This window comes from Apodemus sylvaticus, chromosome 14, assembly GCF_947179515.1.
Source record: "Apodemus sylvaticus chromosome 14, mApoSyl1.1, whole genome shotgun sequence".
Lineage (NCBI taxonomy): Eukaryota > Metazoa > Chordata > Mammalia > Rodentia > Muridae > Apodemus > Apodemus sylvaticus.
Genome location: NC_067485.1, coordinates 67236678 through 67256279, shown reverse-complemented (window position 1 = coordinate 67256279; position 19602 = coordinate 67236678). Strand labels below are relative to the sequence as shown.

The following is a 19602-nucleotide window of genomic DNA, read 5'->3' as shown; positions in this document are numbered from 1 at the left end:
CCTGACCTCGGAAAGTGTAGGACATGCACTGCTGTCTGGTCACTCAGTTCCTAAGGACTTCATTCTGAATGAGGACTCTGAGTATCCATTTCAACTCCTGCTCTCCCCGGGACTCCAGGCTGCATGTGCATTCTTGTCTATGTGTCTTCTGGACATCTTTCTTGCGGTGTCCAAAACCATTGGTTCTTCCAGCCCATGCTTCTCTTGTTCCAGGCAGCTGTAGTCCCGTGTAGTTTTCTCCTTTTAGTAAGTGGTCACTCCAGTTATTTTTATCAGTTATAAAACCAGACATACTAAACTACTTGGTCCATTATCAAATTTCAGTGGCACTTTTTTTCAAAGTAGGGTGTGACCCTTCTCTCCTGTCTCCACTATGGCTCTGGGCACTTTCCAGCTCTCACATCTGTTCCTGTTCCCATGTGAGCCTGTCAAAAATATGTCGTATCTCATTACCTTTCTCTTCAAAAACCACCAAGTGTTTATTCACTTGACTCAAGCATAGCTCAGTGGCGTCTAAGGAACGCGTTGGATCTTCCGTAGCCCTCGTGACTGCTACTTTATCTCTTCCACCACATGTGTCTTCTGCTCACTTTGCTACGGTTGCCTTGGCCTCTTTTTTGTTCTTTGAACACATCTGGTATTATAAAGCTCACAGGCTTCTTTATCTTAGCCTAATGTGTGCCTTTCCTAGACTGTGGATGGAGTGAGTTCCTCTGCCTTCTTAACATCTTACCCTTGAATGAAGCCTTATTTACATAACAAGAATCCTTGGTGTCTGTACTTCTGGTATTTGCCATTCCCCATTTTTCTTCACTGAGATTTTTAAGCATTGATGTACTTTAAATTTTTTTAGAATGACTTTTCTTTACTGGTTTCAAATTACATAAACCATACAGAAAACACTAAATCAAACCAGCAAATGAAAAGTATCAGCTGTTTTGTACTTAAGCATCCCATAAAGTCAGAAAACATAACAGAAACAATCTTATAATAGAGATACTAAATAAAGTTAAAATTCTCAGTAAAGTTTTGTACATGATAGCATATGATTATTTTCCTAGCACTTTTGACAGAGAAGCCAGGAGACAAGTTGCAATTTCGATACCAGCCTGCACTGTATCCATGTAAAGTTATTAATATATATTTTTTCATGGCTGACTGTTTGACACTGCAATAGTCAATTAGTGTGCTCTTTCCTGGGAAGAATCACTCTGGCCTGTAAACTTATTAACCATCTTTTTTCTCCCACCAAATGTAAGCTCTGTAATGATACTTTTCTTTCTTCATAGCCTCAGTACTTACATAACAGGGCTTGATATATATCAGGGCATATATCTAATAAATTGTCAGATGAATTGCTTATTCATCTGTTCCTTATTCATCTTATTCCTGTTCAGCTCTGAATGGGTGTATAATTCAGTATTTAGCTAATTGTTTTTCTCCCTCCACAGTGCAATGGTTAGTTCTGTTCAAGGAAATTCATATCCCAGCCAGGCTTCAATATACAGTCCTCCTCCTGCTGCTGCTGCTGCTGCCGCCGCCGCCGTGCCTGTTCCTGTACCTGCTGCTGTACCTGTACCTGCTGATGTCACCATATACCAGAATGCAGGACCTAATATGTCCCAGGTGCCAAACTATACATTAACATCATCAACCCTGCCTCAAACAGGAGGCAGCCAACAGCCACCTCAGCCACAGCAAGCATATTCTCAGAAGGCTCTGCTATAGGACTTGATGTTCCTCTTGGTGGCATTTTTCTGCTGAATGCCATTGACAATTATTAGGAGAGTCATTAACATCTTAAGATTTGTTTTTCCTCAGCTTATAAGAGTCTATCCTGGTCAAGTTCAAATACTCAAGAAGGTAGAACTGTCTTCAATTTGCACTGACTTTTTAGAGGAATGTCCCTCCCCCTGAGGAATGAAACTACTTACAACATTTATTTCCTTTCATAATATGAAGAATTGTTACAAGATTATTATCTTGTAAAATTATCTGGTCTGCAACGCTCAAAAGATCAAAAACTGTTGTGTCATATGTTATGTACATATATTGACATGTAACTTCATTAGTGACCATTTGAATTGCAATGGTGATCATGTGAATATATTTAACACTGTGTTAAATTAATTTACATTGTTTTATTTTAATCATGAACAAGTATGTTTGCTAATGTTTTGTGTAAATTTATGATAAGTACACTATCTTTTTAAGCTACAAGAGAACCAAGTTGTAGCACTCTGATCTAAAGACATTGTCCTGTTATAGTGTCACATTAAATTGAACCTTTCTTTTACTAATTGTGAGCAAAACATGTATGTTATATCTTCTGTAGCTCCTGCCCACTACTGGTTGTCATCACACCAGCATACAGTAGCCACGTTTTTGGTGCAATTAGAGGAGAATGATGTTCCCTTTAAACTTTTAGTTTTGGCATGATGTTCCAGGTATTGTGGACCATGAGACAAAATTTGTCTGTGTATTTTATTTTGAAAGAAGTAACGGCATTGATTTGCTTTGTCATAGTTGACCGTGGTGACCAGGGGTTAAGGCTGTGCACTGTGTTTCTTGGCAGCAGTGACACTGAGATAGAGGCGATCCACAGGGGGAGTTTTCAGCTGGAAAACAATGAGCCGACACTACATTTTCAGTCTCTTATAAATTTTAGAATATAAATGAAATTTGATCTACTTGTCTTCCCCACTAGTTTTTTTTTAAATGTCGTCGACACATTGTATCTTTTAATTCTCATTAAAATGGATAAAAATAGGTGTTTCAAAGTAATTTATATTCTGATTTTGTTTAATAGTTTATGTATTTATTGTTAAGTTTCAAACTGGAGTTTAAGTTTTTCCCTCTTTGTCTGTCTCATTTGAAGGTCTAATAGAATTATTTTTTCTTATTTGGGAGTAATTTTAATGAATTCCTTTAATCCATACAAAAATTCCACTGACATTTTAGTCATAAATATTTATAATTCCCCTGATTGTACTATACTATTATTTAAATAGCCTAAAACTTGAGTATCATGTTTACTAGACCTAAGTTTCCCTCCTATGAATGCATATTAGATTTGCATTTCTGAGACTTGTCTGTTTTCTTTTTGACAAATGACTTCAGCTTTGGCAAATAGCATTGGGGGTGATTAACTCACAGGTTCATATTTATAGCTCTTTCACTCTTAAGTTTACTTGAGTTTAAAGTATGTTACTATCAAATAGTAATGTTAAGATTTTAATTCAGGAGTAACATTTTAAGTATTTTTTTAATAAAACCTCATAAGCAGTTAGATTATAATCTATTCCAATTTAAATATTATGGTATACATGATATACTTTTCTTCAAGTCATACTGTATTTTCCTTGTATTTTTATAAGTTTCTGTTTACAACTATATTCCCATTTTAATTTTGATACCCTCATGTTAAAAAAAACAAAATATTCTCCAGTATGCGTCTTATCCTTTAAGTCTGTCAGTAGTGAAATGAAAAAACAAAAAGCTACCCATTTTACAATGCATATATATTTTTTTATTATGTACTAGATTACCAAGCATATAAAGAGATGAATGACTGACTGGCATGGATTCTACCTTAATGTCTTCTCTTGGGTAACCGGGCAGAAAAGTTCAGTGGTAACGAAGCACCGGCCTTTCAGCTTTGAAGTGGCATGACTAGGGAAGGAAATGGGGCTAGCGGGGATCGCAGATAGCTCTGCTTTAAATCCTATGCAAGTTGTACTTCAAGAAAATCTTTGTTGAGTGTGATGTTGGTGATGGTGATCATGATGATGCAGCAACAGCAGCACACCTTTAATCCCAGCACTCAGGAGGTAGAGGCAAGCCTGGCCTGCTGAGTAAGTTCTAAGCCTGCCAGGCTACATAGTGAGACTCTGACTCAAAAACCAAGTAGCAGCAACAACAGCAACGAATGTTCACTTGACAGCCGTCCATAATTTGATAAATAGACTGGTTTAAAAATTTTCTATAGAGTAAACGTCTCTGAAGGAAACGTTTGGTTTATTACTTTTTAAGGTTTGAGAAATGTTTTTATTAAAATGATCCCTAAAGGAGACAGAATGCAGCCATGCCCTGTGCTACAGGTCCCCATACAGTGTTGGGTGTGATAATGTCTGCCTGAGATGAGTAGTTGTAGCCTGTGCTGTATGTTAAGAGGATTTTATAGACATGTCTGACCCTTTGACTTTCTATCACTGTTACCTATCACCCCTACTTAGCTAGGGACATTTTTCTAGTATGTGCCCAGACATACCCTTCTTACTTTTTCCTTAGTTCTGAAACATTTCTTTCTTCTTTCCCTTTAATACTCAGTGTTCAATAAATCCGCATCATTCATTTCTAATATAGAGGGCTTTTGTGTGTGACATTTGTCTCATGGAACTTGAAAGTAGTCTTTGTCCAGTGCTTACGTTTGTGTTAGATGAGTGTCCTGTATAATAAACTGCAGCTCTAATAGATTGTAGGAATTGTTTTCTAATAAGAGGCTCATTGGTATGATTGGGCACATTTTCACGCAGCATACATTAAAGTCAATATTTTAGTTTTGTACTTAATACCTTGTTTTACTTACCTGTTGTATTATAATAATAATAATAATGGTGATAATAATAATAACAACTTTCTGCACATCTCCTTTTTAATGATAATAACAAAACTTAGGGTTAAAATGTTGATGTATTTGTCATTTTCCAACAATTTTGTTAGGTTTTAATTTTTGTTTCTTTGGTTTGTTTGGGCTTGATACTGGCTTGTATCTCTTAGTATAAAGAATATACTAAGAATATAAAGATATAAGAATATAAGAATATAAAGATATAAAAGGAGCTATCTTTGCTTATTTTTTCTAAGGTCTTAATGTTCAGTCATCTTTCCTTGGAAGGGAAACTGCCAAGTTTGCTGCCAGTGTGGCGGTGCCTTACCCAGCGCTGTCTGCCTAGGGAAGTCTCAAGCCTGCAAAGCACTGACTGCGCAAATATTCTTCCTCTAGAGACACTAAGTACTCACGTTTTGCTTCTCTCTGTGTGTATATTTATGTACATGTGTACTTGTATGTAGATTTACATGTGTACACACATACCTACTTTTGAATGGCTAAGCATGCTGTAGACAGAAACTGTATGCAGATGCTTCCTGTAAAAGACCCATGTAACCTTATCCACTGTCATGTTCAGGAAACCGGCAGTGATTCTTAAGATAAGACTGTCCCCAAACTGTCTCAAATATGTGTATTTACATATAAATCTATATATTCTTAAATCTAGGATTCATTCCAGGTAAACATGCCACCTACATAATGTCCCTTTACTCTGCAGGATTAACCTAGAGTAATCCCTGTTACTGCCTTTCGTATGTTGACTTTTTAAGATTCACAATATATCATAGAATTTCCTGCATTTGGGGTCTTTGATTGTTTGTTTGTTTGTTCCTTTCCTTCCTTCCTTCCTTCCTTCCCACTTTCCTTTCTTTGCAGTATCCTTTAACTTAATTTTTTATGTCCCATGAACATTCTTACTTATTTTATTTTTATCCAAAAATATGTAAATAAAAAGCACATACTAAGATTAGCCAGAAGAAAAGGTTATGCAATCAAATTATTTCTATACAGTTAAAATGGACATTCATAACAGAAGCTGTGGAGCTTTTCTTAGGTTTTACATTTTCACTTTCATAGATATTTTTATCAATTTATCTGCCACCCAAATCTGAATATCCATTCTCATTAAAGTGACTCTTATTCCTAAAAAGATAAGTAAATCAGAACTCACATGACTGTTTTTAGAAGTAATGAAACTACAGGCTAGAAGATGTCTCAGCAAGTAAGAGCATTTTTCATTGTCATACAAGCTTCAGGACCTGAGTTCAAATCGCTAGCACCAACATAAAAAACTAGATGTAGCAGTACTGTGAGCCACTGCCTCAGCAGGATCAAACCTGCTTATCTCCACTTCCAGGGTGAGGGCAGGTCTCAAGGGTATAAGGCAGCCAGTGCATGCTAAAGCAGTCCACCTGATGTTCTCTGGCTTCTCCTGAGTGTGCGTACAAGAGTGTGTGTGTGTGTGTGTGTGTGTGTGTGTGTGTAGACTGCATGTAGATTACACAAACATGCATGAAAGCAGTGAGACTTATTTTTTTTTTTCAGGCTTATTTCAGAAACTGCACATACAAATAAACTTGGTTAACCTTGCAGGTTCTGTCTTTAATCTGTGGTCACTGAGGCCAGAAGAGGGCACTGCAGTTTTGTTTTAAGAAACTGTTAAAAACAATTAGCTTCTTTCCCCTATTCTCACCAGAGTGAACTTTTCTCAGTGATTCACACACCCAATCAGGGTGGGTAGCTTCAAGGTAATTCCATAAGTGTTATAGTGTAGAAGGGCTATTTGTATTTTCAGTTACACACATTTGGTTTGCTTGTAAAGATTTCTCCTTACCCTCTTGTCAATACAAAGAGGCTGAGAGGACAAGAAGTTCTTTCTTTTTAAAAATCTGATTTGTTAGTTTTCTCCATCTGATTACCAAATTGGGAGTTGGATTGAGTAAAGAATACTTTTAAGTTAGAAATATGCAAGATCAGCAGTAAACACTGTTAGGTTGTTCCGGTTCAGGATCCAAGTCCTATTTCAGTTGGTTAATGGATTTTATAAAAAGACTACTAATATATTGTTTCTTAGAAGAATGGATGGGTTCTTTATCATAGACCATTGTGTATCTTAAAGACAAACATGATAGATACTAGAGATAGTATATAGTATCTGCAAGGTAGGTTACATTCCAGATGGAAAATTTATACAAAACATATATAAGATATGGCTACTTATTCTCCAAACCAGAATTACTGAAAAACTAATAATGAACACATATTCAAAGGAGTTGCTAAAACTGAAGAAGTAAACAGATACAAATATACTTGCTTTTACGAAGCTTCTTAATAACATGTTAATATATAATTGCATAGCACAAGATAAAATCAACTTTCATTATAAATGTCTCAGTTTGTTGTCATAAAGTTTCTTGGAAAAGAAGTACTTGATGGTAGTAATAGTATTTTGCATTGGAGATATGAATAAGATTGAAAAAAATATATATATGTGTATATACATATATAATCATACTTTATACATACATCCTTAAATAGGAATTTCAGTTTCTTGTTCTAGAAATTCAGGGGACTATCACACAGATACAGCTTTTCTTAAAAGAGCATTCTTGGTCAGTAAATGATTATGGGCAACTCTGTGGTTCATCCCAGACCTGCCTTCTACTTCTTTGGGAATTAGAGTGCTGCTGGTGAACCAACAGAGCCAGCGGTAGCTTTGCTTTCCCTCTTGTGGTTCTGTCTGAAGTGTCCAGCCACTCGGCCTGAGTAGCTTACTCAGGACATACTAACCTGTACTGGCATAGATGGGGAAGGAGGGTGGGATAGAGCTGGGTACTGTGGCCCTGGGCTGCATGTGTCTAGCATAGCTGTAGAGCTTGCCTTCTGGACATACTTTGGGGATACTGAAGCTGTCAGCAAGCCAGTGAGCCTTTTCCCATGAGCTTACCCTTGCCAGGGAATATGCTCTCTGTCAGAAGTGCTGTCCTTTGTAGTCATTCTTGTTTTATTGGTTCTGGACTGACAGTAATTGTCATGCTCAGCCTTGCAATGCTGGGGCATACAGAGCATTTGAATACTTAACAAAAGAAAGGTAGCATGAGACTGAGGTTTTACTGTTTTCAGCGTTCTAGTGCATGGTGTAGTATTTTGGTCCTCAAGCAAAATGGAGGCAGTGCATCATCTGGTTGACTCTGTCGTGTCTTCTCCTTAGCAATCAAATTGCTCAGGTACTACAGCACCGTGACATTGTAATTTCTGTCCTTGGTGCTGGTTAAGAATGTCTTGAAAATATTCTAAATGAAGTGAAAGGTCACCATCCTAAATAGTCAAGAAAAAAAATGCCAGTCTGTCCCAAGTTACCAATACAAAATGTTAGTTATTATGCTGATTTATTTAATGCTAGCTATTATGTTGATTGTTCTATTGACCTTTTTTCTAGTGTCATTTGTGTCTCACACAATAATCATACAAAATGCTCGGGTTCTGTTGTGACATTGTCATACTTACATGGTTGTGCCTTGGTCATAATCATTCTCTATTACCTACCCCCTCCCCTGCTCCCCCAGTAACTCTCGTCTATGTTCTTGTCATCTTTTTTTTTTATTTTTTATTTTTACAGGTACATATGTGCTTGACTTTAGGAGATTAGATATTGTTGGTATTTTTTTTCAATTATTTTCTTTTACAATGAAGTCCTCTAAAGGTAAAGATATAATGGCTTACTTCAAGTACAGAATGTGTGTGTGTGTGTGTGTGTGTGTGTGTGTGTGTGTGTGTGTGTTTTCTCTTGGTAAGGTATTGATTTGGGGAAGATTCTTTTTTTTTTTTGAACACTGTAACCAGGCTGGTCTTGAACTTGTTCCTCATTCCATCTCTAGGCCAGCCTTTCCCCCCCCCCCCCCCCCCGTCCCATTATAAACTCTTTCAGAAATAGCCCCAGAATGAATGAAATACTCATGGATGGTTTTTTTTTCAATAGTGAAATACTTCTTTGTGCCACAGTAGATACTGACTTGATGTCTGCTCCTTTCTTCTTTACTTTAAAAACAACTCATACTCTAATAAAACTTAGACATTTTAATATCAATATGAATGTCAGGGCCATCGTTTATTTATGTAGTTGCCGAATGTGAATTCAAATGGAAAGAGAAGGGGTCCCATGGATTCTCTCAAGTTAACCTTATATGCATTTGAAGTAGAAGGATCTGACTAGCATGGCTAGACCTCTCTTAGGCAGTAGATCCAAGTTTCACTGTTTGCTCAGGGTAGATAAAATGGTCGAGTACAGAGTTGTACTTTTGTGCTTGTTTTTCACATATTTAAATTATTATCTCAAAATTATTAGCATGATGGGAGCAAATTTTGTTTCTGATATTCATCCAGAGTTTATAATGATTTATACTGATTTGTCCCTTTGTGGCACAAATCAGTATTTCTTAAATACTGTCTTAAACGTTGTGAGAAATATTGAGACTTGATTATGTTTATTTTGTCTGTGAGAAAATTTAAAAGTATTCAAGTTTGTTTTATGTATAACTCCAAATGTCGAAGAAAATTGTTTTAAAAACCAGGACCCCAAAAGGATGATGAAATGGAGAAGAGCGAAAGAAGCCAAGTTCAAGAGACATGTGTGGTGGTTCTGTCAGATGCGGCCATCCCAAAGTCTGCAGTGTGAGAACTGCTGATGTCCATTCTTGACTAAGACAAACCACTAAGTTAAGATTGAATAGCTCATCCACACTATATTTGGTGTCTTAAACTTAAGTATTCCTTTATTTACTCATACGCATTTGTGACTTACAAATCAAGTGCCATTTTTACCTCCTTAGTTTCTCCCTGCTAATCCCAGAGCTGTCTTTTGAGAAACATTCTGTTCCCCAGAATGGTTCCAACAGCTGAAGAGGAAATTAGACAGTGGTGGTCCTTTCCAGGAGCAAGACATGGATTGCTTTTAGATGGCCTATAGTTGTGTTGAACGGCTTGTGATGCAAGATGATGCAATAAAAAGTCCCTTAGGATTTATAATGAAATTAGTGTCTTAGTCAGAGTCCTATTCCTGCACAAAACATTATGACCAAAAAGAAAGTTGGAGAGGAAAGGGTTTATTCAGCTTATACTTCCACACTGCTGTTCATCATCAAAGGAAGTCAGGACTGGAACTCAAGCAGGTCAGGAAGCAGGAGCTGAAGCAGAGGCCATGGAGGGATGTTTCTTACTGGCTTGCTTCCCCTGGCTTGCTCAGCCTGCTTGCTTAATAGAACCCACGAGCACCAGCCCAGGGATGGTACCATTTAATACTGCCTGCTTAATACTAATTGAGAAAAAATGCCTTACAGTTGGATCACATGGAGGCGTTTCCTTACCTGAAACTCCTTTCTCCGTGATAATTCCTGCTTGTGTCAAGTTGACACAAAACCAACCAGTACAATTAGGCTGGAAACACAGCATTCAAGAACTTGAGCAGTAGATGAACCAGCTCAGGGTCACACATGTCGAATGGTTCAGGTTGAAATATATGAACACAACTATAAGTACAGCACTCTACCTCTGGAAAGAGCAGACCTATGCTGTAGAAATGGGCACAGCAAGGCTGACAGCTGTGCTTTCCGTGAGCCGTGGGAGAAGTGAGCTGAGAGAAGAGAACTGACCTGGCTAGGGTGAATGTGACCAAGCACTCCTGGAGCTGAGGTCGCTGGGAAGGGGTCACAGTGTGTCACATGTGTGCTCCGTGTATTCTAATGATGGCTGTGGTTTCCCACATGTTACCTTGTGTTTTCCCTGGATGAAGTCATAGATAAGCAAATGCAAATTTGCATTTTGTTCATATGGTTCCAACGTGTGTCTGGCTCCTGGAGCAAACTTGTGTTTTTAAGCAAATACATCATCAGTACTGACCCTAAAGGTCATGTGAGGCCAGAGGGAGTAGTTTATTCCCACTTATTTACTATTTTGGGAAAATATCCTTTATCTGTTTAAGTAACTAATGTGAATTACAACTAGCCTCTATGATTAAAAATGTTCTTTCCTCTTAGTAGATAATAAACATTCCAGTTAAAACATGAACAACTCAAAGAATTACGTTTTGTCTATAGTCTTGGAAAAATAATACCCATTAGTACTATCTTCCTGTCCAAAAAAAGGATGGAACAGAAGAAAATTCGAAAATTAGGAGTCATTTTTTCCTACTTAGGTATAAAAATGTTTGTTATGTGGTTACTTTGACTTTGCAACTGTTAGTTATTCATTTGGTTGACTAGAATGAGCACAGGATTTTCAAGGTTTATTAATAACCTAAAGAATTGTAGTTTCATAGTTGCATATCTGCAGGCCAGGCAGTTTGAATTCATGTCATTAAGAGCTCATTTTACTGTTAGTAGAAAGTTAGTGCAATCTACCCAAAATCTGTTATATAGTATACACTGCTGTCTTCACAAATGTCTCTGAATCAGGTGTTCCTGCAGCTCCTTTCTAGTATAGTTTTGGGTGTTTAATCACGATGCTGCTATGCTTGGCATGTGAAACAGTTACAGACAAGCTCATGTTTGAATAAATGGCCCTCTCTAGTGGCTCTTTTGGGAGGTTGTACTTTCATCAGGAAGTGGGGTTCTAGGAGTTGGGACTTGGGGTATACCCCTGCTCTGCAGTGTTCTTACTTCTCTCTGCTCCTTGATTGGTGTCAGGAAACAAGCACCTTCCTCGTGCTCCTGTGCTGTGAAGCCACTCACCAGCACTTCCTCACCAGTGTGTGTGTGTGTGTGGGGGGGGGGGGCTGTGTCCTCTCAAACTGGGAAACAAAGCTCATCCCTGTTTGTTTCAAGAATCTATTGACAGCATGGAAGCAAATCACTGAACACAGGTGCTGAGCTTAGAGATGAAGGCGCCAGGCTATAAGCAAAGGGTAGCATTCCTAAATGGTGTGGGGAGTGTATACACCTTCGGTGGTTTTATGAAAAGGCACATTTCTAGTCCATCTCCTAGTGCTCACCAACAGTCCCATGATGCCCCGTCTCCAGTATCCATCACTAGGCATGGTCTAGGTGAGCCAGCAGTCCCTTTTGGCTCCCAGAGATCCATCTACCTGCCTTCTTTTTGAAGCTTCAGATGACACGTTTCCATTACTTGATCCATTTGATGATTGTGAATGATTTGCAGCCTGCCTTATGGGACTTCCTTGGAGTACCAAGGCTGAACCAAAGAAGCTTTGACAGCTAATAGGGAGGGACATTGGGCTCCTACACACATGAGAGAAAATGTGCTGTTTTTATGACTCTGGCTTATTTTGCTTTACTCTCCAGAAGTTTGTTTTTCTTGCAAACATGTTTATGTTCTTAGTTGAAGAGACCTCTCTATGTAATGTTTAGTCATTCACTATTCGATGGACTGCGGGGTCAGTGGACACTTGCCTGATTCCATAGCTTACGTGGCCATGCAAACAGTGACTTGGTTGCATTTACCCAGGTCAGAATGGCTGGGAACCGTATCAAGTGTTAAAGGTGTGGTGGGGCAGAAGAAGCCGTTATACATTTCTTGTTGGGGATGTAAATTGATTCAGCCACTATGGAAATCAGTATGGAGGTTCCTCAATAAATTCAAAATAGCAATACTATTTGACCCAACTCTTCCACTTCTGGGTATATATGCCTAGAAGAATCAAGTCAGCACACCATTAATATGTCTGTGCATCCATGTTTATAATGGAAACTGCTCAAAATATCTTTGGGAATCAGCGTGTGGCTTAGAAGCGCCACGGTAAGCTAGCTCCCTCTCAGCCCTTCATTTAACTTAGAATTGGGGAACATACAGAAACACAAAATGAAAAATTTACCAGAAAGATATAACTGTTCTTGCATTGAAAGTTTAATGTACAAACCCGTGGAAGCCGTGAGTATTGAGTACCCTTAGATCTGGAGTGAAAGGGTGTTGAAAGCCTCTTACGCTGGGCTAGGAACTTAATCAGGTCCTCTAGCTGCAGAGCCATCTCTCCAGCCCCTGGTGTGTAGTTTCTTGAACACTCAAATCTAACATTATTGCCTTGCATTTCCTACATATAACCACTGAGCCCCCAGGAAATGCATCCCCCTCTCGATGGCTAGGGATAACCACTGCCAGCAGTATCTGGAGTGGGGAGATAGATTTTGTTCAGAAGCCACTACAGTAATTACATGGGCTATGGCCTTCATGCTCTGCCTACATATCACCTGCCACCATTTGAAGAACTAAGTTTTCCTCTGCAAGTGGAATATAAAGTCCCAGGCCCTTTATAGGTCTCATCAGTGTGTTGCATAATTATAATAAAATCAAGCAATTGTTCACAATGTAACAGAATTAACATACTCTAGACTATGCTTGTTCCTGAATAGATTTGGATGCCTGTGGCGTTTGCAGCATTGGAAGGAAGATTTTTGTTTTGTGGGCTAATCTTGCAGCATCCGTTTCTTAAGGTGCTGTGTCTGTGTCGGTGACCAGATCCTCCTGGGAGCGAGGCTCTGCTTGATGTATACGGCCTCCTCCGTGCTGTACTGTATGCATCCATGTTCTTCACAGGGCTCCCTGCACTTGACTTTTCCTGGGCCTGGGTTTGATTATCTACGAAATAGGAGCATGTCCTTTAAGGTCCAGGTATATTACCTTCAAGTGACAGAGGGAAGGGACCCAATGTTGATCTTGACCACCATATGTCCTTACACCAAGGAGCACATCTGCCCATGCCTACAAGTGCACAGGTGGATGTAACATGCACACAGAGACAATCACAATATTTTTACTCAATTCAGTCCCCTCTCTATTAATTTGACCATTTAAGTATTCTAATGGAATCTTTGTCCTCTGCTATACCAAGGGCGTTTTTTCCCCTTCCTGGAATTCCCTTAATAAATGTGAATAAATGAATGGCCATTACCCTTTTCAGTGTGCAGATAAGGCTGCGTTTGCAGAGAGCTCTCTCACAGTCAGTGCCCTGGAGGAAACATTAGCATACTCAGGGCGTTCATATGAACACACTTTCAAGAAAGAATTAATTAGGACTAAGGGAAGAATGAGGCTGGGAGACAGTTCAGTAGACAAAGGGATTACCAGAACGAAGACCGGAGTTTGGAGTCCTAGCACCTGGGGGAAAACGGGGTATGGTTTCATGCACCTGTGGCACCTGTAACTGGGCAGGCAGAGACAGGTGGATCATGGGAACTCGCAGCCCAGTAAGTCTAGCCTGAGCTCTGCATTCAGTGGGTGATCCCTGTCTCAAAAACTAAGGTGGAGAGCAACAGACATCCCTGATCTCTACCTTGGATCTGTATAGGCACCCAGAGAATGAGCACGCCTGCACACCTTGCAGTCAGGCAACCAGAGGGAGCAGACATAGGACTCTGGGGCCCCCTCTACTGGCGTCACACCTAGGTTGGCTGATAGCCTCAAGTGTATAGAACTTCAGTACAACCAGACATGAGGAGAGATAGACTGATAGAGTTGTACCAGGTACAGCAAGCAGGACAGAGACGTAAATAGAATAAACTCCCACATCTCTCTGCCTTCTGATCTCCTGGTACTCCTCTCGCTGACTCCTCTTGTAAGTCCAGTTGCCACATAATGACAGGAGTCTTCCAGGAGAAAGGAGGCACCCGGAGATGAAGGAGCACATTAGAGACACTTGGATGGTAGCATGCAGTGCTAGTTAGTGAAATTTGACTTGGCACCTGCAAAAATTAGTAAATTTTCCCTCTGGGAAGTATATTAATATACACTCACTATGAGAAACCAAGCATGTTGAAGGCAGTTTCCAGAAAATCACTTAATATGTGCATGGCTATAATTTATTTTAAAATACTGATTTTAAATTATCAGTAGGTGGTGCTGCTGAGATTTAAATGGAAAGAGTATAAAATTAAGCATTAACTTGAGCATTTCCTAGGCTGTAGACAGGCTCTGGGGAAGAACTTCATTCACAGCCCATTCCATCTCTGACTGGTTTTTTATAGTGTGGCATTGGAAAAGCATTGGCTTTTAGAATTTTCATTTGCTTAACATGTAGAATATTCTAGATTCACCCAACAATATGAACAATAGTGACTTAGATGTGTCTGCAGAATCAGTCACAGCACATTATTGAATAGTAGTAGTTTTCTTACATGCTGTAATGTGGTTATCTCTCCATGTCTTACTGGGAGAAATCCAATCACACACACACACACACACACACACACACACACATACACACACACACACACCAGTTTGCATTTCCTGGAGAAGAGAATTACATGCACAGGACTTCAGAGCTTTGCCATCTGGCAGCATCCCAAATGGCCCTCTGAAGTGCCATTATCTTGTAAGTCTCAATACAGAGAAAATACTCTACACCACCCACAAATAAAAACTGTGCCCATAAACACCACAGTTTTACAAAACACTGAGCCTGGTAGAGATTTTTCAGAATGCTGAAGTTCTGATTTTTAAAAGCGCATCATGGAGATTCTTGATTTAAAAAATTGAAGAATATGATTTGGTTAATCTGGAATGGGGCTGGAAAGCTGTATTAATAAGTGTCCTAGTAATACACAGAAGAGACTAGTCTTGGAAACCCTGGCCCTCTTGAGCCTCCTGTCTTCCACTCCTCATCCACTCTGCCTGAGGTTTAGCCCTCTTTGAGCAAGGAAAGCCACGAGTCCCCGAGAAGTCCCTTAGATTCTGCCTCTGTAGCTTATCCTATGAATCAGTGTAAAACTCCAGCCTAGATCTCAAGGCTTCTCCCACTCCACCAGTGGAGCCTTGGGTTGTACCGTCCATTCCAGACAGAGGTTGTGGAGATGGGCAGGCTTTAAGGATTATATTCCTGAACAACGAGAAAATTAAAACCAAAGTAACCTATGTGGTTTCCTCTAAGTATGTATGTTCCTGAGATAGCTAGTAGAACTGTAGTAAGTAAATATTCAAACCAGGACTTCATGTGGTAGTTACTAGAAATTTTCAGGACTAAGAGATGATAAAAGATGCTGGTAATCTATTAAGACATAGGTCTTTAATCCCAAAGACATGGCCTCCGTTTTTTTTTTTTTTGTTTGTTTGTTTGTTTGTTTGTTTAAAAGATTTGTATTATTTATTTATTTATTTCATGTATGTGAGTACACTGTCTCTGTCTTCAGACACACCAGAAGAGGGCATTGGATCCCATTACAGATGGTTGTGAGCCACTATGTGGTTGGTGGGATTTGAACTCAGGACCTTTGGAAGTGCTCTTAACCTCTTAGCCATCTCTCCAGCTCCCTGGACTCCTGTTTTTAAGAGCATAATTTAGAACCAGCAGGTATCATTCTTATAATCCAGTGATGATTTACAAGGACTCACCTCAAAAGTTGCCTAAACATTCTTTAGCATCAGCAGGCCTGGATCCTACAAGAAATTGGATTTGTCCAGTCACTCAAAACTATTTTTAATTTTGATTTTTAAAATTATTTTATTTATTTACATTTTAGCCTTTGCCCCCTGTCCTGATCGCCCCTTATAGTTCCTCATCACATTTCTCCTTCCTCTTGCCTCTGAGAGGGGCCTCCCCATGTCCCCCACCATCAGGAATTCCCCTTCCCTGGGGCCTCAAATCTCTCAAGGATTAGGTGCATCCTCTCCACAAAGCCAGATCAGGCTACATATGAACCAGGGGCCTGGGACCAGCCCATGTATGCTGCCTGGTTGGTGGCTCGGTTTCTGGGAGCTCCCAGAGCTGTGGGTTAGTTGAGACTGCTGGTCTGTCTATAGGGTTGCCCTCCCCTTCAGTTTCTTCAGTCCTTCCCCTAATTCAACCATAGGGGTCCCCGGCTTCAGTCCAATGGTTATGTATAGGTATCTGCATCTGTCTCAGTCAGCTGCTGGTAGGGTCTCTCAGAGGAGAGCTGTGCTACGTTCCCGTCTGTAAGCACATCATAGCATCAGTAATAGCGTCAGGCCTTTGTGCCCCCGCCTCCACCCCGACCCCTTGAGATGGATCCCAAGTTGGACTGGTCACTGGGCAGCTTTTCCTTCAGTCTCTTTACCATTTTTGTCCCTGAAGTTGTTTTAGACAGGAAGAGTTGTGGCTCAGAAATTTTTCCTGTGGGTTGATAATCTTGTTCCTCCACTTGTGAATCTCTCTCTACTAGAGGTGGACTGTCTCTCAAGTTCCCTCTTGCCACTGTTGGGCATTTTGGCTAAGGTCACCCCCTTGAGTCCTGAGAGTCTCTCACTTCCCAGGTCTTTGGTACTTTCTATAGGGTCTCCCTCCCTCTCTCCCTCCCATCCCCTGAGGCTGCACATTTCCATTCATTCCCTTGGCCCTCCTGGCTTCTGTCCTGCCCCCTCCCCATGCCTAATCCAGTTCTCCTTTCCCTTCTCTTTCCCCTCTCCTAACCAGGTCCCTCCCTCCCGCTGCCTCCCATGATTATTTTGTTCTGCCTTCTAAGTAGAATTGAAGCATCCTCACTTGGGCCTTCCTTCTTGTTAAACATCTTGCAGTCTATGGATTATACTCTAGCAAGACACTCTCATTAGGACAAATCAGCAACCTACAGATTGGGAAAAAAATTCTTTACTAACTCTACATCCTACAGAGGGCTAATACCAAAATATGTAAAGAACTCAAGAAATTAACCTCAAAAAAAAAAAACCCAGTTAAGAAACACGGGGTACAGAGCTAAACAGAGAAGTCTCAACAGAAGAATCTTGAATGGCTGAGAAGCTCTTAAAGAAATGTTCAGTCCTTAGTCATCAGAGAAATGCAAATCAAAACAACCTTGAGATTCCACCTTATACCATTCAGAATGACTAAGATCAAAAACTCAAGTGACAGCAGATGCTCACAAGGATATGGAGAAAGAGGAACACTCCTCCCTTGCTGGTGGAATCGCAAGCTGGTACAGCCATTCTGAAATTCGATCTTGCACTATCTCAGAAAATTGGAAATAGTTATGTCTAAAGACCAAGCTTTACCATTCCTGGGCATATAGCCAAAAGATGCCCCACCATATCACAAGGACACATGCCCCACTAAGTTCATAGCAGCTCTATTTGTAATAGCCAGAAGCTGAAAGTGACCCAGATGTCCTTCAACCAAAGAATGGATACGGATAATGTGGTTCATTTCCACAATGGAATACTACTAAGGTATTAAAAATGAGGACATCATGAATTTTGCAGACAAACCGATGGAACTAGAAAATATCACCCTGCGTGAGGTAACTCAGACCCAAAAGGATATGCATGGTATGTACTCACTGATTAGTGAATACTGTCCAAGGCTATTAGCTAAAAAGTACAGACTCCTTGGATACCACCCATAGACCATCAGTGTAACAAGATGGAAGCCCCAAGGGAGGATATTTCAGTCCCTAATTAAAGCCAAGGTGGAAACCTTCATCCTCAGAATGTTTGAAGGACATTAAATGGGGAAGAAGTAGGTCTCATCTGATAAGGTGAGGAGGAAATGGTCCTCGGGGAGTGGCTCTGAGTTATCCGATCCAAAGTCCACTGATATCAGTGTGCCAGGTTTACACAGAGAGGTAGAGAGGTGAAACGTTCATCTCTATCTTATTTCTATAAGACTCACAGCTTCAGACTAACTTTTTTTTCTTTCTGTTTTACAAGACAGGGTTTCTCTGTGTAGCCCTGGCTGTCCTGGAACTCACTCTGTAAACCAGGCTGGCCTTGGACTCAGAAATCTGCCTGCCTCTGCCTCCCAAGTGCTAGGATTACAGGCATGTGCCACCACTGCTCAGTGACTAACTCTCATTGTATATTTTTAAGTTTTATTTTAGATGTTTTTCGGGTGCTAAAGTGTAAACTCAAGAGTCTGAGTTAGACTCCGATTTCCTAGAGCCTTCATTTGTACAATGGTCAATTTTTAGAGGATCAGCTCTAAAGCCTAACTTAGACAGAAACCAAACATGTGCCACCAGTGCTGCTAAGGAGCACTGCTCGTAAGCAAACTGCTTCGAAATTGTTTCAGATACACCGATCAAGTTGACTGACTGCATGTTTTCTAAGTCTGTGTTTTCCAAGCACTTACTTAGTGCTTTCAAGATTTTTAAGCTTGAACAAAAATTGGACCAATTAAGTCCACAACTGTGGGAGTTTGGAAAACTCAGGCTTAAGCATCCTTATGAATTTGGGAGCGAATTCATGTTCATTGATGAAGGAGGCATGCACACTTAGGTAAGTTTCAGTTGACTAAATTGAATTACTCTGAAGTCATAAAAGGCAAACTTGAGTCATTGTCATCTCTTGAAAAGCAACATTTAAGAATCATTTTATACAGAATGATTTCTTCTTTTTTTCTTTTCTCTTTCTCTCTTTCCTTCCTTCCTTCCTTTCTTTCTTCCTACCTTTCTTTCTTTCTTTCTTTCTTACTTTCTCCTTTGCTGTTGTATTTCATAATCTTGAGCAGCCATCTAACAGCGCTCGCACTGCCACAGTACCGAGTATCGGGCGTAGGCCTGGGGGATTAACAAAAAACACAGACACGGGTCATTCTGCAAGGAGAATGCCACCCCCAAACCTTACTAAGATACCAGCAAAATATATATATTACTATAGTATATATATATATATATATATATATATATATATATATATATATATACACTAGAGGCAAGGGAAGGGAACAGGAAAAATCAATTATAGTCATAGGTCAGGCACCTGGGAAGTCCGTACTACACCGGGCAGGAAGGCAGGAATCAAGCTAAGCCATGGGATGTTTTGCTCTCAAGAAACCTGTGCAAACAGCTCAGCTGGGGGTGTTGAGCCAAGCTCTCTGGTTCCCAACAGCCATGCTCCAAAATGGTGAGGGGTTATATGGCAGGATGGGAAGATGTTGTTTTACTTTTATCCTTTAAGACCTGTGGCATCATGAAAGGAGATCATTAAGAAGTCAGGGCTTTCTTTGCATTGTTATTTTGACTCTTCTCAGGAAGAATCTATGAGGACGGGGCCTCCAAAGGGAATATGGCATCGCTCCGGTTGTCCCACAAAGGCTA

General features: G+C 40.0%; 1 protein-coding gene across 1 annotated transcript in view; it reads left to right on the top strand.

Annotated features, from left to right (window-relative positions):
• The window catches only part of Stam (signal transducing adaptor molecule), a 52962-nt gene extending 50174 nt beyond the window's left edge, over positions 1-2788 (top strand). Inside the window, exon 14 of the mRNA XM_052156874.1 lies at positions 1452-2788. Within this exon, the coding sequence (XP_052012834.1) occupies positions 1452-1728 (277 nt within the window). The 3' untranslated portion in view covers positions 1729-2788. The remainder of the gene's footprint in view (positions 1-1451) is intronic.
• Positions 2789-19602: the final 16814 nt, after the last annotated feature.